A 14,006-nucleotide genomic window follows, 5' to 3' on the forward strand; every position below is an offset into this window, starting at 1 on the left:
GGAGAACGTTTTTTTGGGATGGGTATTTTATGTGTATTTATTATAAAAAAAATTTGCACTTTACTTTACTTTTTTTTTTTTATTACTATGGTCTGTCCCTCAAAAGGTCAAAAAAGACCTTTGGGGAACTTTATATATATATTTTTTTCTTTCTTTTACACTGCACCGCAGCCCCAGTTACAGGGGAAATCAACCCTCTCATAGTGACGATTGTCACTAATAGGGCTGTGCTGGGTCTAGTAAGACCCAGCAGCAGTCTGTCACTAACGGCACCCGGCGATCATGTGACCAGTCACATGATCGCCGGGAGGAATAGAGGCAGCAGCACGGCCGCTGCCTCTATTCCTATACACAGCGTTCATTGAGCGCTGTCTACAAGTCATCAGAGAAGACAGAAGCAGCAAAAGCTGCTTCTATCTTCTCCTCAGGGTCCCCGGCAGTCACTGACAGCTGGAGACCCGAAATTCAGCTGCCCGATCGCAAATTAAAACCCGAGCCGTAAAAAGTCTATGGCTCGGGTTTTAAGGACCCCGACCGCTGGCCGTAAAAACACAGCCAGCGGTCGGGAACCAGTTAATTTGTTGTCTATTACCATGGAGATGGGTCGCTCTACATTGATGCTATGGAAACCAAATTCTAGGAAATTATTAATGAAGACTATTTGCAAAATTGCTTAGTGTTTAATTTCACAAAATTTTTGTTGCGTAGGTGACTTTTTTTTCAATATTTTTATTTTCAGACAATTTAGCTGTATGACTGCTAGTGTTTTACAGGACGAGATGTATTTTTAAATTTGGCCAATTCGGACTACATATAATGTATTGAATAAGTTATTCATTTTGCAGTGGGGGGAATGGAAATATCCCAACAACTCTTTTTGTGGTACGTTTTTATGCCATTCATCGTTCAGTATAAATGAAATGTTAACTTTATTATATTTATGGCGATACAAAATATATATATCAATTATTTTTTTATGCTACTTTTGCACAATAAAAACACTTTTATTGAAAATAATTTGTTTTATTTCGCTATTGCAACTTTTTTGGGCATGGGATGTATAAAATACACCAATTCTGACAGTTTTTAGGGCTATTTTTATGCTGTTGACCATGCAGCATAAATAATGTCTTCATTATGTTGTACATGTCATAACGATTGTGGCCATGCCCTATACTGTATGTATATATCTTTTTTGTATACTTTTACCGTTTAGGGCTTGTCCATACGTAACGGAATTGCTGCGTATTTTCTGTCCGAAACTGAAACCAACAACGCTGTGTTGGAGTCAAGAATTCCAAAAATCTCACTTAAGCGCTAAAAGGGGTTTGCAATCTACCAAACACCATGGTCGTTCACCCCCCCCCCCCCCCCCCCTACTAATTTTAGCTTTTGACATATTTCCATTAGGGGTTCCCCTTTATCCAACAAGTACAAAATAAAATGTACTGAATAAACAGTATTCCAGGATATAAATCTTTATTTACATAGATAATACAATTTTAGGGGTTGTCCACTTTGGAGAACATTGCTGACATTGCAGGTCCTTTGTAGACAAGATGTCACGGTGGCTCTCCGTACTATTGCTGCGGGGAAATAAATCTCTCATAAAAAAAGAGACCAGACCAAATTTGAGGGCTTGAGATCTGGAGATGTCCCCCATATTCCATATGGATGATGACACTGTACATACAGTATACGTAAGTCCACGTGGCAATTTCAAATAAGTGCTTTCATTTTTAATATCGAAGTCCAACTTTTAGGCAAGGTGTACCGTATAATTTTCATATTGACATTAGTAAACCCCAAGTTCATGCAGGATTATTTTAAGTTCTGGGATATCTCTGTCCACAATGACTCCAGTTTTTCCTGCATGTCCTCTATTGAAGTAACTGTGCCATGTAAGTCTGATGTGGCCGGAGACAGTTTGTACTTCATCTCCTCCATTTCCATATTAATGGTAAGGGTAAAGTGTTCAATCTGCATCTGAGTATTTCGCTGAAACTCCTCTACTTCTCTTTGCACCTGAGCTGCCATCTCTTCAACATAGGGCGCCACAGGTTCACTCCGCTGACTATCGGGAAACCTCTCTTTAATGGTCCGGGGGTACGTCACAAGTTGTTCCTTCAATTCATCCAGGTTTTTATGGATCTTCTCATGCAAATTGTTTGCATTCTGAGTCAGTTTACGAGATAGTTCTTGTACCTGAGCAGTTAATTTTTCCTGGGAGGTCAGGGCGTGAGGAGAAAGGTTTCCATGAAGTTCTTCGATGGCATGGTGGATCTCCGCCAATAGTTTATCCCCCAGTGGAAGTAGTACTTGTCTTACCTTCTCTGTTTGCAGAATTATTTGGCCGTGAATGTGTTCTGCGAGCCTGTGTGGTGCCCCATTATTTAAATGATCCTTCTTCAGGCTAAACTGTGCCGTGAGCTCCTTTGCTCCCCAACTTATATGATATTTCAGTTCATCGGCGTAAGGTAACAAGCGGTTTTGTACTTGTTCAAGATTCTTGCTTATCTTCTGATGCGCTTCATCTATATAAGGGTAAATCTTCCTTTGGATCTCCTGTAGTTCCCTACGTATTAACTTACGCAGCCCATCTGAGTCTTCATACAAGCGCTTTTGGAGTCCACTCTTCAATGGACTAAAGATATTGCCTACGTAGTTAACTCCATTTTGAAAACTGTTTCTAAAGCCACTGTTGAGGAAGGAAGAATAAATGATTAGTATAAATGTGATGTTTTCCGTTTTCTATCACAGTAAATGACATGAGCGGTTGGAACTTCTAACATGGATATGACCTATTTAGCAGTGTCATATAAATCTCTCTGTACTAAATTATTTTTATTGGTACTTTAGGTTTTTAACATACTTTATGATCAGCCTAGGCTTGCCCTCTAGTAAAGTGGCAGCAGACACTGTAGTCGGTATTTCTTTAAGGGGTTGTTTTCTTTTGACAATCCGTTTCTGTTAGATATTCTGTTAGAAGGGTCCTCCGGCAATAAGCTGACCACAAGATCTCCTTCTGCGCTAACCCTTTTAGAAATCAGCTTTAATCTATGAGAGAACCCAGTATCATGTGTTCAATTTCCCTGCAGCGCCACCATATGGGAAATTATGCATTACACAGTTCACATTGAAATCAATGAGATGTTTGTTTAATGCTTGTATGTGCCGTGTCCTCCGGAGAGAAAGAGCTGGAGTCACTCTCTTTGTAGCCGCTCTCCACTCTGGCTAATTGATGGAAAACCCTCCATTAACTTAGAATTCATAGGGGAAAATGCCCATTTTTAAAGGCGGGTTCCCCAAGCACGTACATGCCCACATTAGAGATGGAAAATCCTTCCCTTCCAGTATAGACTGTTCAGCAATGTACAGATTTTTGGTAACCCTGGTTAACACCTAATTTTCCTATTAGTTTGGCGTAGTGAAGGAGTTATTGGCGGTTAAAGTGCACCTATAATTATTATTTTTTTAAACTTTATGAGTGTTAGAGCTCTGTTTTTCTAATGCATAGCTCCAAATCCCCTGCTCTTCTTTACACAGCCATAGAGTTATATGATATATTTCTGTTTGCCTGCAGTCACCACTAGGGGGAGCTCATTAGATGAGAATTTATACAAATTTCAATGAGCCCTATAAAAAAAAAAATCCATTTGCAGTAGCAGGTACTTGGAGTGAGCCCCTGATTCCCTAATAGTTCATTTGAAAATGGGTTTTCTAAACCAGACAACTCTTTTAATGATTATCTGAATTTTCCTTTTTGTGGATTTATTACCACTGATTTACAAGCACTGCGCCAGCCAGGCCTTTAATTACAGCTCGACACCATAGATTGCAGTTGTATTTCCCTACCACATTAGCAACCATACGGATCTCTAAATTCTATTTCCTTCCACATTCTATACCGATTCCCTCAGTGTGAGATGAACCCACCTGACTTCTGTTGGTGGATTCTTATGATAATTCCATTCACTCTTTTCAGTGGCCAATTGGCTGAAATAATCCCAGAATCCACTTCTAGTATAATCAGCCTGGCAGCCTGTCAGGACAAAGTCACGGAAGAAGTCACATTAAGAAAGGCAGAAAATAAAATCAAACATCATTATAGCTGAATTAAATATAAAAACTATCAGCATAGGATCCGCATAAAAGAATTAAATAAACAGCCCACGCAAATGATGACCGTGCCACAGCCTCTGGAATAACACTAATATAATTACGTCACCAAGGCAAGAAAAATTAATACTGACGGACAGAAGTTTAGGCAACATATATATATATATATATATATATATATATACACCCCATAGGTCTCATGCACTCAGCAGTGCCTTTACGACAGTGCACAGGGACTGTACGACTCATTAGTACGGAGCAGCATGGTCTCCGTGCACAGTCGCTAAATCAGGGTGCCCGTGGTTAGGGCAGCATCACTGTGCTGACAGGTTCCCTGTAATGCTCATAGAATTCCATGAAATGTAAATGTAGGTACACCAAGGGGGAATCTATTATTTAAGGACCTTTTTACCTAAAAACAAAAAGTCTTCAGCAAATATAAATTCTTTAGTTGTCCTCATGTCCTGTCAAGATGTTAAAATACATATTCAGCTGCTCCTTAATATTACCTGTTGCTTAAAAAGATGGATGACATCCAATATGGCCGCCATTACAGCTCTGACAGAAGATGTCACCTAGTGCAGGACTGTATATTTTGCAGTAATAACTTAGAAATGGCCAAAACAATGAAAGGCAACTAAAGGGCTTGAAGGGGTATAACGGTTTTAGCAAATAAATCTTAGTTATTGTACAATGAATAGTTATGAAATTTTCCAATATACTTTCTGTATCAATTTCTTCTAGTTTTCAAAATCTCTGCTTGCTTTCATTTCATAGGAACCTTCATTGTTTATTTCCAGGGAATAAATATCTGTCCTGGTTGTGTGCTGATCACACAGGCGCACGGCTCCTCACAAGACAGGGCACAGATAATTTTTCTGTAACTGCAATGAGCCGGGCACCTGTGTGTTCATCATATGACCAGATCTGGAAAACCGATAGGAATTGATACAGAAAGTATATTGGAAAAATGGATAAATTCATTATACAAAAAATATGCTTTGTCTGCTAAAATCATAATGCCCCATGAAATTTGTTGGCGATTTTGATTTTAGATGAAAATGCTCTGTCAGGGATTGTCCACACACAACGGAATTGCTGCAGAAAATTTCTGCAGCAATTCCATTGAAAGTCAAAGGCTTTCCGCTGCGGCAAAAACGCACCATTTCCTGGGGGTTTTACGGCAGAAGATGGTGCGTAAATTGCTGCGTTTTTCCCAATGTTAGGAGATGGAGACATCTCCTCGGAAAAACGCAGCAATTCTGGACACTTTCCGTAGCAGGAATTGACGTGCTGCAGTCTGAAAAATACGCACCGTAGGTCAATTTCAGCTCGGAAATTATACGCAGCGTGTGGATGAGATTTGTTAAATCTCATCCACTATGCTGCTACTGTATTCTGCTGCATTTTTAACGGCCGGAAAAAACACGGCAATTCCGGAGCGTGTGGGCGAGCCCTAAATGTCGCTGTGGTTGGTGGAAATGTTGAAATATAAAGAACTAATAGTGTTTGACTACAAGAAGACATCATATTTTTAATTTTTTTATATTTAAGACTGAATGCCCAAATAGTAGACAATTGTGTACATCCTATGCTAAAAGTGGCACCCAGAGCTTTACCCATTTAGGGCATGACCACACATGGCGGAATTCCTCCGCAACTGTCCGCATCAATGCCGCACAGAATCTGCGTTGCAGATTCTGCAGCGGATCTGCACAAAATGTGCAGAAAATTGATGCGGACTGGCCGCTGCGGACTGCAGGAAAAGTGCTTCTCTTCTCCCTATTCAGTGCAGGATAGAGAGAAGGGACAGCACTTTCCCTAGTGAAAGTCAAAGAAATTCATACTTACCGCCCGTTGTCTTGGTGACGCGTCCCTCTTTCGGCATCCGGCCCGACCTCCCTGGATGACGCTCCAGTCCATGTGACCGCTGCAGCCTGTGCTTGGCCTGTGATTGGCTGCAGCCGTCACTTACACTGAAACGTCATCCTGGGAGGCCGGACTGGAGACAGACGCAGGGAGTTCTCGGTAAGTATGAACTTATATGTTTTTTTACAGATACATGTATATTGAGATCGGTAGTCACTGTCCCGGGTGCAGAAACAGTTACTGCCGATCGCGTAACTCTTTCAGCACCCTGGACAGTGACTATTTACAGACGTCTCCTAGCAACGCTCCCGTCATTACGGGAGCCCCATTGACTTCCTCAGTCTGGCTGTAGACCTAGAAATACATAGGTCCAGCCAGAATGAAGAAATGTCATGGTAGTAAAAACAATACGCTCCGCAGCACACATAAGATCTGCGGACTTCATTGCGGAATTTTGACTCTCCATTGAAGTCAATGGAGAAATTCCGCCATGAGTCCGCCACTGCTCCGCAACAGACAGAGCATGCTGCGGACAACAAATTCCGCTCCGCAGCCTATGCTCCGCAGCGGAATTGTACGCATCGTGTAAACGAACACTGCTAAATTAAAGTGAAAGTCAATGGAGAAACGGCTCCGCTGCGGATTAACGCTGCGGAGTGTCCGCAGCGGAATTTAAGTGAAATTCCGCTATGTGTGAACCCGCCCTTACACGATTGATGTCTAGTAAACTATATATGCGTCACGTGATTACTCACCAGTTAAACCTAAGATCAGCAACAGACACAAGACCTCCCCGCTTGCCATCTGGGAGCTACAGGATAAATCAACATTTTTAAGGATACAAAATATAGAAACCTTGACTAAAGAATGTAATATGTTAATATATATTATATAAGTGCACATTTTCCAGGTCACATCAAAGAAAAATAATGTAATAATATAGCAGTCCCAAGGTCACAAGATAAGTGTTTGGACTTCTCCTGCATAACTAGATGGGCTCTAAGGCCCTGTTCACACAGAGATTTTGATCATGCTGCACGCTGTTTGCCGCGTATTTTGCCTGCGGCCATTGAGCGCCGCAGGCAAAAAATGCAGCGAAATACGCTTTCTCTTCCTCCCATTGATGTCAATGGGAGGTCAGAGACGTAAACGCCCGAAGATAGTGCATGTAGTTTATTTTTCCCATGAGATGTTTTTTTCGCTCGCGGTTTCTGCGTCAAAAAAAGTGACAAAAAAGTGTGTGAACAGGGCCTAATACGGCACCTAGAAAAAAAAACAGGTTGTTCATATCTTTCTATATAGATTATTTGTTATAGATGTGATATTGACCTTAGTACACAAGTTGTATGTGTATAAGAATGGGTAATGTAAATGTTATGGTAAAAAATATTTATTATTATTATACTGTAGAATAATATTATACATATTATTATTTATGAAGGAGTGGCATCCCTTACAACAGTGTTCCCAAGTCACTGCCTGTCAGGGCATGCTGGAAGTTGTAGTATGGCAACAGCTGAAAATCCACAGGTTGGAGAACACTATCTTAGAGAGGTGCTGAACTTACACACTGTATGACCAGAAGTTTGTGGACATCCCTCCTAAGTTTTGCCACACCCATTGCAAGGTTCATAAAATCAAGCACACAGCCAATCTTCATAGCCAAACATTTGTATTAGTATGGGTCGTACTAAGGCGGTCAGTAACTTTAAATGTGGCACTGTCATAGGATGCCACCTTTGCCACAAGTCAGATGGGGAAATTTCTGTTATGTTGGATCTGCATCGGTCAACTAGAAGCGTCTAGAAGTGACAGCACCTTAGCCACAAAGCGGTAGGCTACACAAACTCACAGGCCGAGTGCTGAGGTACGTAAAAATGGCCTATCCTCCGTTGCATCACACCCTACCGTTCTAAACTGCCTCTGGAAGTGACATCAGCACAAGAACTGTGTGTCGGGATGTGTTTCCATGTTCGAAGCTACGCACAAGCCTAAGATCCCCATGCACAATACCAAGCGTCAGCTGGAGTGGTGTAAAGCTCGCCGCCACTAGTCTCTAGAGCATGGGAAACATGTTCTCTGGAGTGATTAATTATATTTTGCTATCTGGCAGTCCGATGGAGGAATCTAGGTTTTGCGGATGCCAGCAGATTGGAATGCATAGTGCCTCCTGTAAAATTTGGTGGGGAATGGATAATGGTTTGGGGCTATTTTTCAGCATTTAGGCTAGCCCCCTTATTTCCAATGAAGGGTAATGCTACAGCACACAAAGACATTTTAGACAATTGTAGCTTCCAACTTTGCAACAACAGTTTTAGGAATCCCTTTTGCTGTACCAGCATGATTGTGCTGCACAAAACTCTGAATTCAACCCCTATAAAACACTTTTAGAATTAATTGGAACGCCAATTAGGAGCCAGACTTTCTCATTCAACATCAGTGACTGACCTCACAAATGCTCTTTTGGCTGAAAGTTCAAAAATTCCCACAGACCCACTCCAAAATCTTGTGAAAAGCCTTCGCATGTAGGCAGTTATAGCCATAAAAGTGGACCCAACTCCATATTAACACCCAGGGCTTTGGAATGGGATGTCAACCAAGCTCATATAGGAATGATGGACAAGTGTGTTTCTAAGCAACCCCAATAAAATTAATTACTCATGGAATTGTTTTGTATGCAATATTTGTGTAGGTTCACCAAATATAATCCTACACTTTAGCTTCTTATGGGTACAATGTTGATATTATACTGTACTTTGGGCATCTTACATGGGCGGAGCTATAGGGGGTGCAAACTTAAAGAAGCAGTCAAGTGTTTTTTTTCCTGTATAGTGCAGCAAAGGCTACTATTAAAGAATAATGTATAGGCCTGTGTATGCCTATTGTATACCTGTTTTAGTTAATGTGCTATTTATGTGTTGTCTGCCATCTTGATTCCTTCTTCCCCTCTGATATGGTTCCCTAATGCAGCCTACATTTCCCACGATGCTTCTGGCGTTGCAGAGGCGTCTTATCACACTGCATTTGCTCTGCTCTGAGTCCTGTCTAAGTGCAGCAAGTAATAGACCAGTGACATAGAACTGCTGTAGTCACATTGCAGAGTCTCAGTGTATCCTATGTGTTGCAGCTTTAGCCTGTCTTCTGAGTGTCAGTTTTTACATAGGAGGCAGTGAGGAGCAGCATCTTATAGAAATACACTGGACTCTGCACACAGCACTCACATATAGTCTAGCCAGTTAGTATGAAACAGGGAGTTTTATAACTCTGAAGCTAATCATTGTATGGACTCACCTATTAAATCACTGCACTCCTGCGACCTTAGATAGAGCAACAATGATCTCTTCAGCAGCACTATACGCATAGGAGACATACAGAGGATCAATGAAGGTGGAGCTGGGTGGGGAGGGGAGGGGTCTCAGAACTGCCAGGAGGAATTTGATTGGTGATGATGTAATGCTGTAGTTCACAGGAAATCAGAAACATAGGGGAAATGACCTCATGTCTACACATGAGAGCATGGTCTATACTGGGGGTCACACTGAGATCACATGACACAGCTTCTTATAATGAAAGGGTTCAAAATGTATAGATGCAACTGAGCTGGGAGGAAACAAATGGCACTGCTAGAATATGGCTGGTGAGTTAATATGTGCAAAAAAAATTCAAATTGATTTGCCAGAGTGCTTATTTAACAGTTCCACCCAGGCCCTGGTGCTTGAGAGGGCCTAAAGGTCATGCTCTGTTACAGATTTTGCTTGGTGCCCAACAGCTGCGTTACGCCTCGGGCTACTTTCATGTATTACGATGCGCACAACTATTCTGTTATTTTAATATAAGCAATAATGACAATCATAAACCAACAGACCAACTTTAATGTCAAGTTTCAGGCTTATGGGTTTTAGGCAATAAGTAGATTTTGATGGACCAGAATGAAATTGAAGTAAAAAAAGAGATCCATATACTTCTCTCAAAAAAGGAGTTTCCATGCATTCCAAAGCAATTGATAAACATGAGACCTATTCCCTTTTTTTTTATTTTATTTTTTTTACATAATTTGTTTGATTAAATGCAATGCAAATGTGAATGTGTGAATGTCCCCTAATTTTATAATACATATAAATACATCTAGTCGATCAAAAGTCATTTAATACCATGTATACCAAAATGTGTGTGTGTGTGTATATATATATATATATATATATATATATATATATATATATATATATATAATGAAATGACTCGTCTGATCCACTGGATATAATTAAATTATATAAAATTAGGGATTGTTCACATTTGCGTGGCTATATATATATATATATATATATATACACATACACACACACTTTATGATTATGTCATTATATGAAGGGAAATGTAAGCCTATTCTTACCTGCAGTACAGTAAATGTCTTCCCTCTGGTCAGTGGTAGATCTTGGAGTGAGACGGAGATCTCATTGGTGTCATGCTTTTTCACTCACGTTTTAAAGGACTTGTGAAAAATACTCAGTTTGGTGACGCCTCTTCAGCAGGTTTCCTTACAAGAGGTGTAGTCAGCACACCTGGTCTTAAGAGAAATACACAAATGGCTATTTCTGTAGTAGTAGAAGTAAGGACTTGACCACAAGGGGGCAGTAGTTCTTGTGTATCATAATATTTGTCATTAACAAAGAAAAACACTGTTCTCCGTGTCCACACTGTATATAAAATATTATTGTATTAATGTAAATTGTTCATGGGTTTAAAGTACGTAAAGGGTAAATTCAGTCACAATGTTTTTCTAATATGTCTTAGACACATTCTACAAATCAATAGTGCTCCGAGATTACAGATTTCACTAATGTGATGTACTCACGTGTATCTATGGCATATCAGAAGAACACGGATTCCCTCTTTAAAGGGGAATGATACTTTAATTTCTTTTTTGACTCTCTGTGTAGATAAAATTGGTAAGGATCTGTCAGCTGGGACCTCCACATTTCTAAAAACTAGGGGCCAAAGGGCTGTATAAAGTGTTTGAAGGTCTTACGTGCTGCTGAGAGGGAGTACAGTAGTTCAGGTCCTCCCACGTCATCCATTCGTATATTGAGAAGGAATGCAATTAATCCCACCGTACGTGGGGAAACATACAGTATGTTTCCAAGCTACATGTATATAGATCTGTTAAATCTATTATCTCAATTTTGTCCTCTTTGAATAATCTTATTAGCTGGAAATTTACTTTGTATGGCTCATGAAAAAGTTGGATGTTGTATGCCTTTCCATTAGGCCTCTTGCTCACAATGGTAGTTGTATAACGTCCTAATAAAGCACCTATATATGGGCCATACTGTACTGTGGCTTTTATATAGCCGATAAACGCATGAAACACCATTGTAAAAGGTGCATTACATATTTTCATGGAGCAGTATACATCATTTGCATTATCTGATCGTGTGTAGTACGGAGTCCTAGTACAGCACCTATAAAAATATATGGGCCATACTGTACCTCTGTATGCCTCCAACAGAGTTTTTTTTCATATGGAATCTGAGAGGAAAAAAAATCGTGGCATGCACTACCCAATGCCATATTACAGAGATATTCTCCCCTAGAATCAATGATCGGTCATACGTAGGCACCATACAGCAACACCCCAGAGTTCCTACGGCTCTGTAGATGGACAGTGCAGGCTTCGTGCGTGTATGAACCCTTGATGGCACATTCTGGTCAGTATTTTGTACCCCCAATAACATCTCATGCATGATACAGGATAATTTGTTTCTGATACATGACCAGTTTCACACTCCAGAAGGATCTTACTAATAAGGTGGTTAAGATGTTTTACAATGTCCAACACAAAAGAGGGTCAAGATTTTCTTTTTAAGTTTTTCATTTCTTCATAATATTTGTGGTTCACGTAAAGGGGTTATGTGGGGAGCGAAAAGTATCATCAGTGTAGTCACTGCAGTATGTGAGTACACTCACCAATATACATTCCGGTTCCCCGTCGCGCTGATTATGAGATTTTAATTGATTTTTATAGCACTGGCGGGGGACTGGAAGTCTAGCTACATAGTCTTCCTTCATGACGACACGACTCTTCGTCATGTGTCCGGCCCCGGCTGTATTCTATGTACAAGTAGTAACTACCAGCGCTATAAAAATCACTTAAAATCTCATAATGAGCGCAATGGGGGCCTGGAATGTATATGTACATACTGCAGTGAGTACACTGCTAATCATTTTTGCTCCCCACATAACCCCTTTAAGAGCATTAATCAGCTGCTACTGTAGTAGTTTCCAATATAGCTCGTAACAGCCATTCTCTTCAGTCTAAGGCTTCTATTCCTCTTCTGGTTGCATCCAGTTGTATAGTTAAACTTTGTTGAATTGTAGAAGCCTTCTATGGAAAAACAAGATTTAAAAATATATATTTTTTCCCCCTTTTCATTTTTCATGGCAGTTTTGCTTGAGCCAGTTTTGGGATGCTACAATATCCTCCACCCTTTTGGGTGAGATCACAAAGATGAAATGCTATTCCATGTGTCCTCTTATTGATAAATGGGTTATAAAATAAAATAAAAATGATCCAGTACTAACTATACACGCAGGTATTACAAGTTAGTACAAGCTACACTCATAGTAATATTGTGTCAATAATGTCCTGGGAAGGGAATACTATCTGGGACTACACCTACTTCATGAAGACCTACCATGCTTGGTAGCAATTTATCTGTCTGACAGTCAGCAAACCCTACACTGTCCTACACAACACTTAGACAACTATACTTTTCAATTCTGTTTTTTCTTAACACCCATATTAAGGGAAATAACTGCTTCCCTGCCAACATGAAGGTTTAGGATTTCATGCCATTTTTGTAACACCCATATTCTCAAAGTAGTGGGTATTGTTCATATTTTGTACTAAACAATAGCAATGTCTAGATAGGAGTGGATACATATTCCCGGTTTGTAATATTGATGGCCTATCTGTAGGCCATTAATATCTGATCAACTGGTGTCTGACTCCTGGCACCACCACCAATCAGCTTAATGAAGGCAACAGCAATTGCTATGGGCCTTCACTTAGCTGATCGGTGGGGGTGCTGAGAATTGGACCCCCATCTTAATGATAGGCCATCAATATTAGAGTCTTGGAGAACCATAGATTTCCATACATGAAACATTTGAATCTATGGTACTGCTCGTCATGTCCTAAATAATACTTTCTGTAAGAAGAAATATCTGTGAAGACCAGCTGTAGAATCCGTTCTTCTAGCAAAATAGTGGTGAGTCAGAGAGCCACTATTATCCACCACTAGGGTATAGTCTCTGGGGTTCATCGTTATATATTTAACTACATTTTCAGAGTTTCTATAAGACTTTTAATAGTATAATCTGCAATACTCTAAACTCTAAAACCAGAAACACAAGAGCATATGTTTGCAGGAAGGCAGGAAACCATGAAAACTGCAAATAGGAGAAACTCATGCAAGGATGGAGGCATAATTCAGAGGCGTCGCTAGGTTCTCCAGCAGGGCAAAGATTCAGTTTGGCGCCCCCCCCCCAACCTCTTTCCCGACATCTCCTTCCCCCTCGCCGTGTTTGTTTTCTCTACCAATCAATGACGTGTCATTTCTTTTCCACATTTCTTTTTATGTAACTCGAGCATAAAAACATTTGTCCATTTTACAAGCAATATAGTTCTATACACAGCACCAGAACCAAGCTCAGTACATATATACAGCCCCAGAACCAAGCTCATTACATATATACAACACCAGCACAAATACAGCTCAATTTAGTGCAACCCCTGCTGTACAGGTTTGTATGGCGTAAAACTACAACTCCCAGCATGGCCCGAACAATGGTAAGGATATGCTGGGAGATGCTGTTTCACAAAAAAGAAATCATATCATAATCATCTTGCTGCAGATCATACAGTGCCTACAGTGCTGATTAGAGGCAGAATAAACATTTACATTAAGTGACTCACCGGTGACGTCAAGGAATCTAGTTCTTTTTTTCCATCCGGTCCA

The 14,006-nt window shown here is 40.3% G+C and overlaps 1 protein-coding gene across 2 annotated transcripts; it reads right to left on the reverse strand.

Annotated features, from left to right (window-relative positions):
• Positions 1-1,462: 1,462 nt before the first annotated feature.
• APOA5 (apolipoprotein A5) lies at positions 1,463-10,517 on the reverse strand. Of its 2 annotated transcripts, none has more exons than XM_075839800.1 (4): positions 10,379-10,517; positions 6,744-6,799; positions 3,937-4,042; positions 1,463-2,698 (listed from the first exon to the last, which is right to left on the reverse strand). In XM_075839800.1, the coding sequence occupies exons 2-4, from the start codon at positions 6,790-6,792 to the stop codon at positions 1,822-1,824; spliced, it is 1,032 nt and encodes a 343-aa protein (XP_075695915.1). In that variant the 5' UTR covers positions 6,793-6,799; positions 10,379-10,517; the 3' UTR covers positions 1,463-1,821. The 2 variants fall into 2 exon arrangements, with proteins under 2 accessions (XP_075695915.1, XP_075695916.1); XM_075839801.1 differs by lacking the exon at positions 10,379-10,517 and adding an exon at positions 9,280-9,331.
• Positions 10,518-14,006: the final 3,489 nt, after the last annotated feature.

This window comes from Rhinoderma darwinii, chromosome 10, assembly GCF_050947455.1.
Source record: "Rhinoderma darwinii isolate aRhiDar2 chromosome 10, aRhiDar2.hap1, whole genome shotgun sequence".
Lineage (NCBI taxonomy): Eukaryota > Metazoa > Chordata > Amphibia > Anura > Rhinodermatidae > Rhinoderma > Rhinoderma darwinii.